General features: G+C 40.9%; 1 protein-coding gene across 4 annotated transcripts in view; it reads left to right on the top strand.

Moving 5' to 3' along the window:
- ADAMTS12 (ADAM metallopeptidase with thrombospondin type 1 motif 12) overlaps window positions 1–19,402 on the top strand; it is a 145,905-nt gene that overhangs the window by 85,588 nt on the left and 40,915 nt on the right. For all 4 annotated transcript variants that reach the window (XR_005255241.1, XM_038124209.1, XM_038124210.1 and 1 more), the window contains 4 exons: window positions 2,765–2,857; window positions 3,101–3,246; window positions 4,081–4,250; window positions 13,807–13,940. Coding sequence is in view for 3 of the 4 variants with exons in the window: in XM_038124209.1 (XP_037980137.1) it covers window positions 2,765–2,857; window positions 3,101–3,246; window positions 4,081–4,250; window positions 13,807–13,940 (543 nt within the window). In the remaining variant the exon portion in view is untranslated. The remainder of the gene's footprint in view (window positions 1–2,764; window positions 2,858–3,100; window positions 3,247–4,080; window positions 4,251–13,806; window positions 13,941–19,402) is intronic.

The raw sequence follows: 19,402 nt of genomic DNA, 5'->3' as shown, positions 1-19,402 counted from the left end.
AAATTAATTGGTATCCTCTCGTTTTGCATTTTGCTGAAAGGCCTGTATTTTGCTGGTAGTTGCACTGGCAGGAGATGGAATTGGGAACAGTAGGGTCAACCTGGAATGTTGAATCATCAGTCTTTTTTTGTCATTTTGTCTAAGAGGTCTGACTCTTTTTTGTCTTTCCTCTTTACTTATTTACTTGCTCACTGACAAGCTGCTTTTGTTTTTTACATTTTAATGTCTGACTGAATTTGATCCAGAGATCCTTTTTGAGAGAACAATCTGCATTTAGCTGAAGATGCCCTGGGGTTCAGTGATTACACTGAGCAAAAACTAATATTTATAATTCAGATAGCGGTTTTCATGAAGCACTTAGGCAACAAAGTGTCCTGTGAAGTATATAAAAATTGTCCCTCTAATAAGGCAAAGAAAAGAAAAATATTAATTAGATGGAGGAGTTTTCCAAGTCATAGCTAGATCCATAGCTTCCTATAGAAAAGCCTGTACAATATCAGAATAATCATTTTATTGCCTTTTTCTCCAAAACTTCCATTGGCTTCCATTAAACTGATTTTTTTTGGATTCAACTTCCTTCAAGGCACAGACTCTCTTCTCATATATTGGGTAGAAATTGTATATCATACTGCTGATAAAAAGAAAACCCACTTGCTTTGCAGTGAGTCCATAGCAGAGTCATGAATTTCTGTGTGTTACCTCCAAAGACATGCAGTACGCAGTGCATCCTCTCATATTGTTGTTTTTCATATTGTAGTGCATCTCCTCTGCTGTTTTTTCAGTATTCTTAGAGACGAAAAACAGTTCTGGGGCATGGAGATAAATATGGAAAAATCCTTGCAAAGCTAAAGAATTCCCTTTGTGAATTCTTGACTTTGAAATCTATGGGTGCACCTAATAATAAACGTAATTGCCAGTGAAAAGCTGTTTTCATTTTCTTTGCCAGTTTCTCTGATGTTGTCTGAGGCATGGTGCAAGAGTACACTTTATACACTAAACCCACAAAATATATTCTGTGTACAAGAGTTTAAATAAAGCATGACTTTGATAATGAGAGAAAATTCATCAGCCAGAACACTTGGGTAGCTCTGCCTTAAGAACCTGATAATGATGGCTTACAAGGCCTTCATAAGGAATTCTACTCTTGAACTATAAACAGAGAACGGAAAAAAAAAAGTTTGTCTTGTGTACATTGCCCAAAAACAGTGAACGAAGATGCAATGGCCCAGATGTTGTATTCCAGCTGGAGGGCTGGAGTGCTTTGAGATGTTCCATGCCATCAGGTTTTTTCTGGTGCTTTTGTTGACAAACCAAGGTAAACACACAATGGAGGAAGTAAATGAAAGCGAACTCTCTCAAAGCTTGTGCCAAAGCTTAGCCATTTTAAACAGAAGTAGGTCAGAAATGGGCAGCCAAACTCTGCATTTCCCACTTGGATGAACATTGCTGACAGCTTGTTGGGGCTGCATTTTTGGAAGTGTGCAGTTTGTATGTTAGCTTCCAAATCTGGTATGTGGCTTGCTCTCAGAATCCCAGTGGGAGCTGCTAGTGGGATCCTTCTTATCAACTCTTTTCTCTGATGGCACTTGGAGCCATCCCGTCTTCACAGGTTGATGCTGCCAGCTCTATTCCCTTTTCCAGAGCTGGACTATGGCATCCAAACAGCCTGAGTCAGGACCTGGACTTTTGCTTCTGTTATTCCTGTTGGCAGTGTGCAGTCCCTCTGAGAGCCCTGCTTTCTCTGCTTTGGAAGTGCTGTTTCATGCAAAGCCCTGATCAGTCAGGAGTTCCAAGCATACAGGGCTCCTGCTTGCCAAACAAAGAAAAGCTGGTGTGCGTGTGAACTGAAGAGGGAGAAGTGGCCCCCCAACTCTGTCCTCCCTTTCTGGAGAATAGTTCTGGCTGAGCGAAGTGGGTTTGGTAAAAGGTAGCTGGAATGTTTCTTGCCCTGCTTTCTTTGTTGCCTCTCAGGAGTTTCTGTCTCTTCTGTGGAGTTGAGCCCCTGCACATGGAGCAGCATCTGGAATGCTGTGTTTTACTGGCAACCTACTGCATTAAACTGGCACCAGTTTTTGAGTTACTTAAAATGCAAACATTCAGTAACCAGAGCCTTTGCTCTTCCCAGCCCACTATGCTTTTTTCTCTGCCAACTAGCTGACTGCTTTTTTTTTTTCAGATCATTTCCTTGCCATCTGCCAAGCTGATGTTTTAAGAAGCCTGATCACTTTTTCCTCATCTAGGTTTGGGACCTCCATTAATACTGTTGGAGACATGATGTTTGTGTTTGCCTGCCTGGCTTCTGTAGCCTTCTTTGATTTCACTGTATGTTTTCAGGCAGACAGCAATGCAGAATTGAAGATGGTATTGGTTAGTACTCTTGAAAAGAAAATTGTTCAATTTTCTGTTCACCTTATCTGCAAACAGCAGTGACCGAAGTTTGTTAAGCCATTTTTCTTGTGTTTATCTAGGAGCTAAGCAGCCAATTAGGAGAATATTTGAAGTCACATAGTGCAGGAAATTCACTAGATAGTGTTTACCTTTTTTTTGTTTTGTTTTTCAAATAGTCCCTTTTTGCACAGTAATGACGAGTATCTAAATTTGGACCCTCAGTAGTTCCTATCTTGTGAAAAACCCTGATCCCTCTGGAATACAACCCTTACAAGGCTTTTAAAGTAGTTGTACAAAAGTCTGGGAGGCTTTTGAAGATCTTGGCCATAGGAGTTCTGCCCTGCCTCAGACTGCTGCAGTTTTCTTCTTTTTTCAGAACCTTTGCCAGACCCTCTGGTGCTCAGTGAAAGGCTCCTGCCGCTCCAAACTGGATGCAGCTGCGGATGGCACTCGGTGTGGAGAAAACAAGGTGACTGTGAGCCATGCTGTTTGCAAGCTGTGCTGTCTGCCAGAGTGCAGAGAGGAGCCATGAGTAGCTCTGCTATTGTTGAGCATGAAGGAGGGTCATCCTGTGACATCTCCATTTACATTTCCATTTAAGTGTTCAAACCTCATGAGCTGAAATAACAAATAATTCACAGAAACTCAAAAAATTCATAATTTGCCTGTGATAATGGTCTGAAGCTCTTTATGCTTTCTGTTCTTTCCTCAGTGGTGCTTCTCTGGTGAGTGCATTACAGTGGGGAAGACTCCTGAAGCAATCCACGGCGAGTGGGGCGTTTGGTCGTCCTGGTCCCATTGCACAAGGACATGTGGGGCAGGAGTTCAAAGCGCAGAGAGGCTGTGTGATAATCCAGAGTGAGCTGAATGCACTATCTTTCCCTACTTTTTGCTTAAGATTTTTGAGGTTTTTACGACATTGGAAACTCTTTTGTATGAGACTGTTATCAGCAGGTGCCACATCAAGATTCAAAGATACTAACACCACTCTTCCCAGTTAGGCATACCTGTGTGAAATTCAGCTGGCTCATCTTTTACAGTCATATTGTTCTTTATTTCTTACCCTCCAAGGAGCTTATTTCCATGCAAAATGAATAAAAAAACCATACTTAACATTTAGGCTTTGCAGAAATAGTGTGAATATTGCTTTATCAATACTGCAATGAGTAAATAAATGTCCTTAAACACCAGTTGAGAACAGTTTCTAGCAATCTGATCCTGAGGACTCACCTTTCATGTTTTCTTCTAGTCATCAGCCTTGTTTGAGCATCAGACACATGAGCTGTCAGGTACGGAACATGAAAGGCAGAATTCCCCACTACATGTCTGACTCCATGAAGACTCCTCGTCTCATTTTCGCAAATCACTAACAGCAAGAATCATTTGTCTTTTCAGAGAGAACTGTCAAGCGCACTGCAAAGCATGGGATTTAAACCAGTCCGTTTGATAGGTTAATTTGTTGTGAGCTCGGCCAGGTAGTGCCGAGCACTTTTTTGGGATACAGGAGTTGTCTAGATCTCTGTGCTTCATACTGACATGTTTGAGTACACAAACATGTGATGTGAACAGTATCTCTACCCTGTCAAGGATTCACTCTTTGTTGTGCTGCTGGGGCCTGAAATACATTGTTGGTTTAAAACTTTTTTTTTTAATCCATGGTCTCATGTCCCAGTCTCAATGTCCCTTTTCTAGACCCCAGTTTGGAGGAGACTACTGCACTGGAGAGAGGAAACGCTATCGCATGTGTAACATCAGCCCCTGTCACAAAGAGTTGCCAACCTTCCGTCAGATGCAGTGCAGTGAATTTGATACAGTTCCTTACCAGAATGAATTCTACCACTGGGTTCCTGTTTATAACACAGGTATGAAGCTACACAATTTTTTAATGTCTTGTATAAAAAGTCAAAGTTACGCACCTATGAGAAACGTCTGTGAGGGTGAGAAGTCACTGAATTATAAGTTTCCTAATGAATTAAAGAGAAAAATCTGGTGTGCTCCCGTATTCTGGTGTGCCTTTTGTGTGAACAAAAAGGCAGTGGTTCTTCTCTAAACTTAGGTGTTTTTTCACCTTTATCTGGTGATAATGGTGACTGCTCAGAGCTCTGGTGATTGTGACTAGTTCAGTTCCTGAAAAGATATTGCACTAAGAAAAGCTGTTGAAGTCATGTCTGTACTATTTGTTTAGAATAGATCTAAACCATCTTTTCCAGTGTAGCCACAGAACAAGGAGTAGTGTGGTGTAGAGCTGCATCTTTGGGTCTGCAGGGATCACTGCACCCAGTAACCAGAGCTCTCCCACTGCACACATATGATTTTACTACTTCCAAGCTCAGATCTGAATGGTAGGTGTACTTGACGTTACAGTGAAGAAGTAATATCTGAGCTGGTTCAGTATCATGCTGCCCTGGATTGTAGAGGCAGAGTCAGTGACTCTGCTTTATAACTTGCTTTGGAACAGCTAGTTATTAAATACAAGGGCAATCATTATTAGTATGCAGTTTGATTCTTGGGTTGTGCATTGTGTAAGGTGTAGATTATCCAATAGAATCACGAAATTGTTAGGGTTGAATGTGATCTCTGGAGACCATCAAGTCCACCCTCCCTGGCCAAGGCAGGTTCACCTGGAGCAGGTGGCAAAGGAACACATCCAGGTGGGTTTGAATGTCTCCAGAGAGGGAAACTCCACCAGCTCCTTGGGCAGCTGTTCCAGTGCTCTCCCATCCTCTATGTAAAAAAGTTCTTCCATATGTTAAGATAGCATTTCCTGTGTTCTAGTTAATGGCCATTGCTCCTTGTCCTCTCACTGGGCACCACTGAAAGGAGTTTGGCACCATCCCCTTGGTACTGGCTTTGAGATAGTGGTGATGCATTGGTGAGACCCATTCTCAGTCTGCTTTTCTCCAGTCTGAACCGGCCCAGCCCCCGCAGTCTGTCCTCACAACAGAGATGCTCCAGTCCTTTAATCATCTCTGTGGCCTCTGCTGGACCCTCTCCAGTAGCTCCTTGCTTTTCTTGTACTGAAGAACCCAGGACTGCCAAACTCTTTACAATGGACCCCGTAGCCCGTTGGCCCTCCTGGCAGCCAGGGAGCACTGCCAGCTCATGGGCAGCCTGTCACCCACCAAAACTCCCAGGTCCTTCTCAGCAGAGCTGCTCTCCTGCAGGTTAGACCCCAGTCTGTGCTTGGGGTTATTCCTCCCCAGCAGGACCCTACACTTGCCCTTTTTGAACCCCATTGTTTCTCCCTGCCCACCTCTTCCCTCCTATCAAGGTCCCCTTGAATTGCAGCAAAGCCTTCAGGTAGATCAGCCACTCCCCACAGTTCCATAGCAGCAGAATACTTAGTAGCGATGTGTTTTTTAATGAAAAAATAAGACAGATAGGATACAGAAGATCAGGCTTAAACTTCCAGTTTCATTTGCCAGTAGTATTTTTCAGCATGTTAGTTGGTTTTTTCGGTTATTGGCATTCTGAATTGGTTTCCTAAATTTCAGCTACTGTTTTAATTTCATCCAACAAATACACCATTGAAGATGAACCTAGAGCAGGCAGACTTCCCGTAAAATTTCTGATGAAAGAAAATATGTTTAATAGAGATTTTTTTTTGGAAGAAATCTCAATAAAGCCATGACAAATGCTAACAGCCTAATGTTTAGGCCAAAACCAAGCTCAAAAATATTTTCTGCAGTTGCCTGTCATTGAAATTAAGATTCCAGACCTCTGTTACTCAGGGTGTGCTACTTCAGAGTACAGCATTCATTCTGTTCGTGCCCTTTCTGTGACACTGCAACAGAACAGGTAGTTCTGCATGTGCATTTCTTACAGGAGGTCTGTTTCTAAAGGACATTGAGAATCATGAGTCCAATGCTTACGGCACACTGGAAGGCAGGGCTGTGCTCTGTCCGTGCTGTATTTCAAATAGAACTGTTCAGAACTGTACAGACAAACCAGCTCTACTTAGAAAATGCTGTGCTGCTGAGCGTGATATATTTCATCTGGAAAATCATTTGCAAAATCCTTCAAATATCAAAGAGATATCTTTTTCCTGTGGCTTGAAAATTTTTTGACTGTTTTCACCCATTTTCTCAGCAGCCAGAATTTCAGCACAGATTTCCATGTACTTCCCATTACCTTTGAGGCCCTTAATGTTTTCACATTCCACTAGCAACATTTAAAGTGTTTTCTTGCTGCTAATCTCTTAACCTGAAGTAAAATTGTCTCTTCCTCAGACAGACAGGCTCTCCAAGCAGGGAGCTGCCCAAATCCTGTGCTGATTCTTCATCTAACATCATTGTATGGCTGAGGGTGGGTCACTCTTGTGGGCACACTGCTTCCAGAATTCCAGAATTCCACTTCAGAATTACCTGAAATACATCTGAGAGTTTTCCTCCCATCTCAGTTTCAAATATTCTTTCACCTTCTATCAGTGGCTAAAGATGTCCTGGGCAAAATACCTGCAAATAAGGTCATGAAACTGTGCTGTCTCTAAGGAGTTTGAGCCTTCCTTGCATGTGTGTGTCCAAACAAACCAAGACTTGAAACAACAGCAAACCAACAGCCTTTTTAAACCCCCAACAAAAATGAGCTGATGTTTCAGGTCTCTAGAGACTTTACTCACAATGTCCTCCATATGTGCACCAACCTTTGTCAGATCCCTTACTTACTCTCTTAACTTGTGCAATCCGATTTCAAGGATTTTTCACAGCATTCTGTTACTATGTTGTCTTGCTGTCGAGAAGGCTTTGGCTTTTGTAGTGGGTTAATCCTGCCTGGACACCAAGGGTCCACCAAAGCCACTCTGTTGCTCCCTTCCTCAGCTGGATAGGGATGAGAGATTTTAACAAGGCTTGTGAGTCAAGATAGGGGCAGGGAGAGATCACTTGCTGATTACCATCGTGGGCAAGACAGACTGGACTTGGGGAAATGTGCTTAATTTATTAGAAACTAAATCAGAGTAGAATAGTCATAGGAGACAGTATTCCTTGAACCTCTCCAACGTAAGTCCTTCCCTGCAGTTCTTCTTGAGCTGCTCCAGCATGGATCCTTTCCACAGTTGCAGTCCTTTAGGAACGGGCTGTTCCAGCATGGATCCCTGGTCCGTGGGTCCTGCCAGGAGCCTGCTCCAGCACAGGCTTCCCATGGGGTCACAGCCTCCTTCAGGCACATCCACCTGCTCTGGTGTGGGCTCCTCCAGGGGCTGCAGTTGGATCTCTGCTCCCCCCTGGACCTCCCTGTGCTGCAGGGGCACAGCTGCCTCACCATGGGCTGCACCTCAGGCTGCAGGGGAATCTCTGCTCTGGCTCCTGGAGCAGCTCCTGGAGCAGCTCCTGCCCCTCCTCCTTCACTGACCCTGTGTCTGCAGAGCTGCTCCTCTCACACGTTTGCATCCTCTCTTAGAGCTGCAGTTGTGCAGATTTTTTTCCACCTTCTTAAATACATTATCCCAGAGGGGCTGCCACTGTCACTGGTGGTTTGGTCTTTACAGGCAGCAGGTCCCTCTTGGATCTGTCTGATGTGAGCTCTGTCAGTCATGGGGGAAGCTTCTAGCAGCTTCTCACAGAGCTACTGTGACAGCTACAGCTGGTTTGAAGCTGCACAGACAAAATTGGCCATAACAGAAACTAATTAGGCTAGCTTAGTTCATTAAAGAATAGAAGAGTTGGAAATGGATTTGTCCATTACCAAGTCCCTAGGTAAGACAATGATAAGCAGGATTCAAACTCAAACAGGAGACCCCTGCCAGTCCCATTCAATCCTGAATGCAGACATATCTTTGGCGAGTGAGCTGGGCAGTGTTGGAACCTCAACCAGTTGATTGCTGAAGCATGGTAATTTTGATCCCCCTATAAAAGGGGGCGTCCATCAGTGAGCTTTATCTGTTGTTGCAGGACCTTCAGTGTGTTCAGTTGTGTGCCTGTCTCCAAAAGTGCAACCAGATGTGGTGATCTCTGATGTGACACAACAGCTTCCACTACCTCTGTAGCTCCCCTGCTACCAAAGCCTGGCCATGCAAACCCAATACAGCTTTTGTTTTAGTATTAGGCATTTTGGATCCTCTCATGCTGCACTTGGTTTCAAAAGGGGAAAGAAAGCATAATTAAGCTTTCCCAAGCCCTCAGTGCACGTAAAGTTATTATGTGGAAGTGTCTAGCTGAGGAAATAGATTCCTGAGCCAGACATTCTGCAACATTTTAGACATTCTCTGTTCCTTCATCCCACTGGAGAAAAACAGTATATTTTCTGGATGGCCAAATTCTCTCTCCTGGCTATAATTTCATAGCTTGCTTAAGGCAGTTATAGCAAATATCATGTACCTAAACAGTCTTTTCTGTTGTGTAGACTGTAACTTTGCAGGAAAACAAAGACATTTTTTAATAGCTTATGATTTAATAAAACAACCAGCTTTAACAAGCAGTCTCACAGAAAAGCAGTAAGTCGCATCTTGCTGTTTCCTAGCCTGTTGTTTTAGGTTTCAGCCCAGAATTTTCTGGTTCAAATTATTTTATGCCTGTTGGGGAACTTGCATAGTCCTGTTATGGAATTGCTCTGAACCTCTGAAACCCATGTGCTCAAGCTGGAGCATCAGAGTACCCCTGGGAATCTTAAAATGATGGAGACCTCCAAGTTCAAGGGTGATGAACTATCCAGCAGCCTGAGCAGGATATTTTCTGAATTTTTCTCATGACCCAGGCCCCTATTTTGACACTTTGGGCAGACTTCAGTACGTATCCACTTCTCTTTCCATCAGACTGACCCCATGTTTATTTATTTCATACCATTTGACAAATTCCATTTATGTGAGTCTGATAGCTTCTCAGGGCTTAGCTTCCCTCTCAAAGTCCTACATTAAATCATATAATTACCTTTATTTTCTGTATCAGTGTCAGGATCATTTAGTTGGTCATTAGGTCAGATAGGGGTTGTGTTAATAATGTTTTACATTTAATATTTCTATCAAAATATTCCTGTGTATCAAGTAAGATATGTTCTGATACAGTCACAAGGGCTGAGCTATCAGGATGAAATGTCCCTGTTTCAAAGTTAAACTTTGTTTGGAGTTCCAGGCTTGGTTAAAGTGATAAATAGCTTCACCTCAGCTTTTTTTCCCATTTTTTCTGTTTGGTAATTGTCTTTTCTAGTTTTCTTTGTTTGGGATTTCCTCAGTCAGTTCTGAGTTCTCACAGAGATGAGGGATTGAAGAGAACAGGCTCACCTCTTTTCTTCCTTGTGAAGTTAGGAAAGATACTGAAGCCTTATCTTCTTCTGACAGACACATTAATCACATCCTTCTTAGTCAGGTTAAGCTGGATCCCTCCTGCATGTGAACTCATGGGAATCAGCTGTAAGGTAAACAAATTTAAATTGGGAAGGAAATATGTTCCTTCCTACTTATCTTCATGTTGTTCTGTTTACACTTGGTGAATCTGAACTTTTTAATAATATACAGAGGGGGAAAATATCAAATGCCCAAATATCAGGACTTTTACTCAGTTTTGCTGATTTGCTTCTTCAGTCATGTTCTGATTACAGATAAGTCACTGGGCCCTTAAGGGAGTTCTGTGGCTTGGGATTCCATTTCATCTTCTGTATATTAGGGAATTGATCATGTCTCTGGTCAAATCAGCAGCAGGGGTAAGATGTGGACACCATGTAAAAAACCAGGTTGTAATTTTTCTGGGCTGCTGAGTGTTGGTGGCACTTCTGCTAAAATCTTATGTCCAGCTAGGAGCAAGGCACTGGCAGAGGGATGCAGCCAGACTAAAGAAGGTTGACAGGAGAGCAACCTGGAAGTTAGAAAGTCACTGAGAGGCACTTTTTACAAGGGCTAGTAGAGATAGGGGAATGACTTTAAACTGACAGAGGGCAGCTTTAGATTAGATAAAAGGAAGATAAATCTCTACTGTGAGGGTGGTGAGGCACTGGCACAAGTTGCCCAGAGAAGTGGCGGGTGCCCCATCTCTGGAAGTTTTCAAGACCAGGTTTGGACATGACTGTGGTCTAATGGAAGGTGTCGCTGCTCATGGCAGGGGGGTTGGATGATACTTAAGATTTCTTCCAGTCCAAAGCATTCTATGATTCTGTGATTTGAAAAACACAGATCGAGCAAAGCAAGTTTTTCTCTAGAAAGGAAAACAAGGAGTGAGTTAAATGCCAGCTACTCAGTGGAACATTTAAGGAGTGCTCACAGATTGGATCTAGTATTTCACGCATATGCTGGGTTGCAGGAGTTTATGTATATTTTGGCCTAAACGTTACAAGGATTACAGCCTTTTTGTTAAAATCTCATCATAATTTAATTAAATTTGCTGAAGTAACTGAAACTGAACCAGCTGCTTTAATGAGCTCCTTCTGAACAATCCAAGTGTTCCCATTCATCTGAGTTTAACTCTTTTTAGATTTTTGTGTCTGAAATAAGAAAAAAGGCTGAACTCAGTGCAAGTCTTCCGCCATCTCAGGAAACATATTTTTTTCCTTGTGTGTGAGTTTTGTATCTGTTCTGTGTTTAAAATATTAGATAACCGTTCTGTGTAAAAAAATATTAAAATATTGTTTTGGAGGTCGTTGGCTGATTCTGATGTGGTGTATTTACAACCCTAGAAAAACAGAGCCAAGGTCCCTGAGCTCAACTATAATAAATAATAATGATAGGTAGATAAATAAATAATTTTAGGTATTGAATGCCAAATACAGTGCTAGTATAATTTCCTCAGTGGTGGCCTAACTAGCCTTTCTGCAGATGAAAAATGAAATAAACATCAGATATAACTGAGTTTTGGGTGGAGAAATAAACCCTATAATTTCCAGAGGGGCTTCATAAAATACATATATAATGAAAAACAGTAAAAATTTGTGGGTTGGGTCTAATTTTAGATCAGTTAACACAATCAGGAAAAACAGGAAAGCTTTCACACATAGAAAGCATTTGCAAGTATGAAAGTTTGTTTAGGTTTTTTTTTACATTTTATTTTGACTTAGTAAGGGAGTTATTTTGCTTTAAAAACTGATTCTGAGTTATAGATTTACAGCATCATAGTTATGGCAGGAGTATGTCATCACTGTCTGCTTCTTCTTGTTCGGTGATTTCTGAAATGAAATTGCTTGTTTTGTCAACACACAGTCACGAGGAGGTACAGATATCAAACTTCTGTTTGACATATTTCCTTAGAAACAATGCAAAAGCTGACATGGCTTTATGTAAAATCTGTCTATCTGAGCAGGTAAGAAAGTACCTGGAATTGTTAGATTCTCCTTGTCATAAGCATATTGTGCTTTGTATAGAAAAGTGCTACATTGAGAAAGTAGGCAAGATGAAGCAAAATTTAGAGCACTGAAGTAATCACTTAAATCACACTGCCATAAGAAGAATTCTGCAGACAGAATTAAAATCACTTGTATCGCTTATCATGACAGCTCTTATCAAAGGAACTGGTAGGTGTTATGGATGGCAGCTTTCACAGAGGGGCTGAGGGTTGGTAAAGATTACAAACTTTATGTTCTTACCTGAAAACCTTTTTTAGCTCCACCTCCACTGATATTCTTGAACACAATTCACATCTGCTGGAATTCCACCAGTTGTATAACAGCAATGGTGTTGGTCCATGTATGTGCTCTGGGTCTCATCACTGTTGCACTTTGTGAAGGGTATTTTTGTTTGAGAAGCCAGAAGCTCACATTGGTGACAGAACTGAGGTGTCATTTTAGCTCTTCTGACAAGAGGGGGGGGGGGGAAAGAAGCCTTCATTAAGGTTTTGAATTTCCTTTACTGTTCTGTTTTTGTTTGTTTTTTTTTAATTTCTTTTTGTTGCCAGTTCTGCAGTGTTTCTGTTTACACAGATGAGATTCACAGTACCAAAGCTCAAGCTTTGCAGGATTCAGTTCTTAATCTGCGAGAACTTTGAGGGGAAGAGTTGCAGTCATCTTTGTGCACTGTGTGGTGTTGTGTGTATGTTGGTGCTGCACAAACCAGGGTAATGAGAGCAAATTTTCCTTCTTCAAAAGAATAAATCCTTTTGTTGAAAATTAATTAGTTTATTTGCATTATCAGAAGCCTGCATTTCTCTCATTACCAAAAATTTCTTTAAACACAGTCCTTTCTATGGCACAAACAAAGGCAACAAAGGAGGAAAAGATAAAAATAAATTTATCAACCAGCATGTGGAAAGCTTATAGTTACCCTGCATCCCTCTGAAACCAAGGGAGCAGCTTCAGTCAACTCTTTCAGGCACAGCATTAGCACCTATGCAGCACAAAGGAAGATGGTTTTTAAATTATTACATAATGATGCCTTGAAGTCACTACTGACTGGTGGGTTTAAGGCCCACTGCTTTTGTCAGCAAAGCATTTCAGGTTGCTGAGCATGAACAAATTGCTTTAGTGCTGGGTGAGACTGGGGTCTTTGAGTAGACCAAAACCTGAAGACAAGTCTTGTGTTGGTGTCCTTCATTAATATGATAGTGGATGATTTTTAATTCACGTAGATAGTTCTGGTTCTGCTGCAGAATTACCAGAGAGTATTACAAAGCCAGGGATTATGTCAGTCCTTGCTTTGACCCTCATTTCAGCTCTAACTCATCTTCCATGCACACAAATTATTTATCAGACTTGTGTCCTTTGTCTTTCTGATGTCTCAGTTTCAAAATTTCCCATTCACAAAGGCCAGTTTCTGTGAGACAGGGAGGTTGGTGTTTGGCTCTTTTTACTCTGTAGATGGAATAGATTAAGGCCATGATCCATCACAGAAAATCTTGTTTCAGAGGCCACTTGTTGCTCTTGCTACAGCTTTTCTTTTCCCTGTTGCTTCTGTGGGACATCTATCTGAAAACAGCCTGAGTCTGTCAGACTTGCAATATTATCCCTATTTCATTAGTTGTCAAGCAGGGAAAAAAAATGTTTGAAATTATTTATTAAGTGCCAGCAGGTTGGTGAAAATGATGAACGACACATAAGATCAGAAGCAGGCAGCTGACTGCTCTCTGAGAGAGGCTGACAGCAGTGATGGAAAGTTTAAATTACCTCTGAAATTATTCAGTAACCAACTAATGGAAAACCTTCTTGTCAGTGTCCTTGGTAATCCCACCCCTTCTCCAGTGACAGCTGGGTTTGCTGATTTCCCATCCCTTTCTCCATCGCAGGTGATGGTCTCGTTGCTGCCTCACTCAGCAGAGGCTGCTGCTGTACCAGTGACAGAGAGCAGGCAGGTGTGAGGGTTCCAGCCTCCAGCTGCTCCCCACTAATCCACAAGTGCTACTTATCAGGCCCATGTCACCCTGGCTCTGCTCAATTCTTCTAAATCTGCCAGTTCTGGCAAATGGCAGGGAAAGTGAGCAAAGCTGACTTTGCTCAGCAAAGACCCTGTGCATTGCATTTCAGTGTCCTGCTGGCATGTTGTCTGAGTGAGTGTTCTTGTTTTCCTTTCAGCAAACCCCTGTGAGCTCCACTGCCGCCCAGTAGATGGCCATTTTTCAGAGAAGATGCTTGATGCAGTCACTGATGGCACTCCTTGCTTTGAAGGAAGGCACAGCCGAGATATCTGTATTAATGGCATGTGTAAGGTATTGGGTATGTTTGCATGTTTCTTTTCTCTACAATTTAATTTTGAAAAGTTATGAGAAAATGCTTAACCATTTTTTTTGGTAGAACCAAGGCCAAGTACTCCATTTTATCACATTTTTATAGTGAGTTTATAGCAAAAGCTTTCCATGTAGACATAAGTGTAATTCCACCCTTTTTGATGAGTCTATTTGACTGACTGCTGATTACTTTTAGTGCCTTTTAAATCCTCTGGTTTATTTTCCCCACTATTTTAAAACATCAGTTCAAGAAAAGCTGGTTTTGATTACAAGTTTTCACAAAGTATTGTAGCTTTAGGGTTGTAATTGGTGTCACTGCTGTCCATGGGGCTTTTTATGAAAATGTGGTTTAACTATACACGTGTAGCTGTTCTGAGCTGTCTTTTACTAGGATCAGACTTTACAGATGAGGGCAGTAAAAATTATTTTAGTTTACAATGAATAATGTTATACAGTGAGATATTGTGCACTGAAGAATAAGTATAATGATCTCTGCCTATTCTGTGTGTTGGTAGCAGATTTCCAGGATGATGTATGTGTCTGTATGACATTTGAAGGAGTGTTCTGTAAATTCTGTAACCTCCACAACCTTAGCATTGCTTTCAGTCACTTTCTTATAAATAAAATGAGTACTTTTCTCGTAGAGGATCTATTTATATCTGTGGTTTATTTCTTCAGATTGAGGGTTTGTCCTGTACCTCCTTGAAGCCTAATAGCTTTTTGGCTTTTAGCATCTTTGGAAACAAGAGCAGGACTTGGTGACTTATGGAAACTACATTAGCTTATCTGGTGTGGAAGTTGTATGCATGTGTATATGTATATATATAAAAATGCAACTGGAAGGAACTTCAAGAAGTTGTCTATTTCATCCCTTTAAAAATTATGTTCCTTTTTTGACATTTTTCACATTCTTTTCTTAAAGACTTGCAGTGATGAAAAATTCACATTTTTAATAGGTGTTTGGTACACCTTCTTTTAAACTTTTTATTTTATTAGAATGACAGTGCCTGAGAGACCATAATAAAAGATGTGTTTCAATCTTTCCTTGCAATACTTTCATTTATGAAAGGGAGTTACCAAGACCTTGCTCAAGTTCACAGTGAAGAGATCCTGCTTAACTTTGCTGAGAGCCAGGATGGACCTTTGAACTATGATGGCTTTGAGTGGTTCAAGCCAGAATGAATCTAATCTTTAGCATATTGAAACATATAGTAGATGTTGCATACCATAGCAGTGCTTTTGACTTTCACTTGGAAGAGACCAATGACCAAATTAATTCAGAAAGGCCGTCCTTGTGAAACATTAATTTTCTGATTTCCAGCCCAGCTGGACTGGGATCACTGTGATTAATTTTAGTTTCTATATGCTTTCTGTATTGAAACCTTGCCTGTGGCAGTTCAGATTTATACCTATTTTAGAGATAGCAAGACTCAGTTAATCCAAACTGGGAGATTGGAGGTGAAAGAGGAGCTAATTTAATTGCAGTTTGTGAGCCCAGATACACTTCAGCATTAACAGTTCTGTGTATCCAAAGTGTTTCTGAGAAATTCCCTCCAAGGTGCTGTCAGTGTTGTACATGGTGACTGCTGCTTCACATCTCGCGGCAAATGGATTCATTTGGAGTCAGGATCACAGAATGAACAATATAGCCATGCAAAATGAGACCAAATGATGAACAGGTAACCCAAATAGCTCACAGTATTGAAGGATAGCATGCTTTCATCTGAAATAGGTACCCAGCACAACACCTGAGAAGAAGCTTTTTCCTCTATCTTCATCTAATTTACTAGTGTTTGAGTCCAGCTAGCTGAACACAATAGATACATTACAGGTCCTGGAGAATAAATCTGAAAATGTGTTTAGTATAATTAGTCTGGCACATCATTGTCGTTGTTTGATTGCAATGTGTTGCTAATGAGATGGAAAAGACATTCAGAAGTGTTAAAGCGCTGTTCTGATTTTCAGAACTGTGTCTCACAAGAGCACTGCACATTTGTCCTGAGAACTAAAATAACACTTCACTTTGGTCTGAAATTGAGAAAAATATTAAATTAGTACGATATTAGATCCACTGTCTAAATTGCTCACATGTGATTGGCGTGTAGAGTAGCTATTTTTTATCGAGTGAGTTCAGAGTTTTCCTACTGGGTATGTCAAAACAAGATAGATAGATCCAAAAAGGAATTTCATCTTCTAAATTCATCTGATTTTAGCCTGATTTTGCAGTTTGTCATGAATTTGTTCAGACCTGTCAGAGAAACTGGTCTTTCTTTAACGGCTAAATGTGGATTGAGATGCTTCATTTTAGCTACCTGAGGTATACTGGATGCTTTCTGCCTAGCTGGCCTGACAAAGCCACAGTGTGCATCTTCAAGTGAGAAGTAGGTACAGACACACCACTGATTCACTTGGTCTTTTTAATTTATCCAATATCTCCTAATTTTTTGAAAGTGCTACCTGTGCATCAGTGCTAAAGGAAGGCTTACAGTGAGGTGTTATTTGCATGGTATTCCTTTAGAACTTGTCGATTCAAAGACAAGTTAAAATTGTTAACTCATTTGAAGGCCTGGCCTATAAGGTATATGGGTCCTCTCTCAACACTGATCTGACACAGAAGAAAAGTTCTGTCAGGAGATCTGATAAGATGTGTCAATAACTTAATCTCAAATCATCAAGCTATACTATGACTAGTTTATTTTTTACTGTATGCCTTAGCACTCATTTTTCAATTGTCGTTTTCCCCCTTTTATTTGGGAGGTCTTTAAAGCACATAGGCTATATTCCTGTGCTGAAATTATGCATCACAACTGCACTCTTAATTCTTACTATGTGAGTCAGTGTTCCCCCAGTGTTAATGGGTGAAGATACACCACCAGAGTATGATTGTTTAGCACTGATAATGGGGATTTTTGATTAAGTACAAGCCATCACATCATCTAAAAAAAAAAAAGGTGAAGGCTTACATGTTCTTTGCACTGGAATCTGCAGATGCTGAGGGTGGAGGATCTGGAAACATCTGTGATGTTTCTAAGAGCCATTCATCTCCTGCGCAGAATTGTGATAGGCCTAAGTGACCTTTAGTCATGGAAATCTGTGGTAATTCACAGTTGTGATTGTGAGAGACTGACATTGTACTGAAGAATTACACAGCTGTGTAGTAGGGAAGGAACCATTTTTTTCTCTTACTGAAAAGCAGATTACACAGCTTGGATTTTTATGCAGTAACTTCACTGCTTGGCACTACGGTTCAGCTTTCTCCTCTTACTGCTAGTCCAACAGGACATTTGATTCAGACCCATATAGACAAATTACGAGGTAAATTACTGACATCAGGACACATTTCTCTCCCTTCAAGGCAATGTCATGGCCAACATGAAGTAAACGTGATTTCTTTATTTGAAGACTTAGTGGGGGAGACAAGAGAAGTAAAGATCTTAAAGTTCAATATAGCATTCACATAATGGGTATTCAAGCAGTACCCTTCAAGGCCATACCCTTCAGTGACAGCAAGGACTTTTTGTATCTGCCCCCCACTGCCAATCTGACACAAAAGCTTCTCCCTCTGGAAATAGAAAAAGGCCAGTATCTCTGGCTGTTTTCCCTTTAGTCACTGAGCAGCAGGAAATAAATTGTTTCTCCTTCCTGTAATTCAGCCAGGCAGTTCAGGTCATTACATCTGCCTCTGCACTGTGTGCTGTGACCAGAAACAAAGCTGATCTCAGATGCCTTAAAAAGGGCTCTTGGTGAATGGGACAATGGCAAAGGGCTGCAGGGAGGCAGGCTAGGTTGTGTTGCCCATGCTGTGGCACACAGTCGTTCCTGTAACACAGCTTGGTTCACAGGCAAAGGGTGCACAAGGACATACGTGTGTAAAAAATATCAGAGCCTAATTGCTGCTAATATTCTTTCCTGCTTTATAACCTGCATTAGTCTCCAGAACCCCTTTAGCAACTGCTTGTCAGAAATTCATCATAGAGTCATAGCATGGTTCAGGTTGGAATGGATCTTAAATATCATCTAGTTCTGGACTGCAAATGCCCCTTAATGGGTCATATTGATCTTCTGGAAAGTTTGAGGCATGAATAAGAATAATGAGGAAAGCAAGTAAAAAGAAGAATAAAGCATCTTGAAATTATTCTAACGGATGGCAAAAATAATGTGGTATTCACTGGAGTAATAAAAGAAAACATGGTCTGGAAATTAAAGTTCATGGAAATGTATCTGGAGTAAATGAATGCTGTTTATTCTGAGACATGAGAATATTGCTTTGTGATGGTTTTTAATGGCTTTGTAAGATGAGGCCCTGCTGTTAGATGTGAAGGTCATGGCAGCACCAGCAGCACCCCAGGGCTGGGGAATAAAGCAAAGGCCTTATTTACTGTAGCAGAGTAAATTGTCTGCCCTACCTCATTCTTAGGTATTTCAAAACCCCAGGAATGTGTAGGAATGTTGCATGGATAGGTAAAGCTCGTATCTGATCAGATACAAACTCTTTCATGTGTCAGAAGGACACTGAAATACAAACTTCTGCTGCTACTTGAAGGGACCAAGCGATTACTTTCACATCACAGTGATGCCATATTTTGATGCCGTAGACCTGTTGCTAAAGGAAATGGTCAAGTGGGAAAATCTGAACTGTTGGAGTACAGCCCATGCAGAAGCACTGATTTTCCATCCCAAAGGCAGGGAAGGGATGTGTTGCTGTGTTGCTGCCATCTCAGTTAGAGCCAGGGCTGCAGCTGTTCTAATCAGAACAAATTAGTTTAACCCTTGGGGGTTTTTACACCACACAATACTTGAAGGGAAGTATGCTCAGTGATGTTCATTTCAAAGTATCTGATTGACAGTGTGAAATAGATAAATTAATTCTGTGTGCAGCCTCTCAAACAAGAATGCACCAAAAGAAGGACAGAAACCTTTTCCAAAACGTGAATTTTCTACCAGGAAACAATAATTTGGCAAAAATATACAATTTGAAGACAAGTAATTTTTAGAGAAGTTCAAAATACAAGCTCCCAGCAGTCATTAATCATATTTTCTAATAGCAAACACAAAGCACAAGAGTTCCATCTTCAGACTTTTTCCACCTTTCTGTTCAAGTATATATGTGCATAATATAGAAAATAAACTTCAAATTCTATGACTCTCCAGAGTGTCTTATTATTTCTCTGATCTAATAATAAGCCAGATAACTATGACTTCTGTTTGCAGATGATTAACAGATGTACTAATAGTACAGTAGATGTACTGTGGAATGCATCACTGAGAAAACAGCAACACTTCAGCCTCTCTAAATTATTAGGAAGTGTTAAAGATAAACTGTGAAGAGACAGATCTGAACTCCTGGAAAGATAAAGAAACATCCTGTTTGTGTAGCAGTGGTGTCTATGTATTCTGAATAGTTGATTAAATCCATCCTTGGTCAAATAGCTACATACTTGGAG

This window comes from Motacilla alba, chromosome Z (assembly GCF_015832195.1).
Source record: "Motacilla alba alba isolate MOTALB_02 chromosome Z, Motacilla_alba_V1.0_pri, whole genome shotgun sequence".
NCBI lineage: Eukaryota > Metazoa > Chordata > Aves > Passeriformes > Motacillidae > Motacilla > Motacilla alba.
This window is presented reverse-complemented; position numbering and strand designations above follow the sequence as displayed.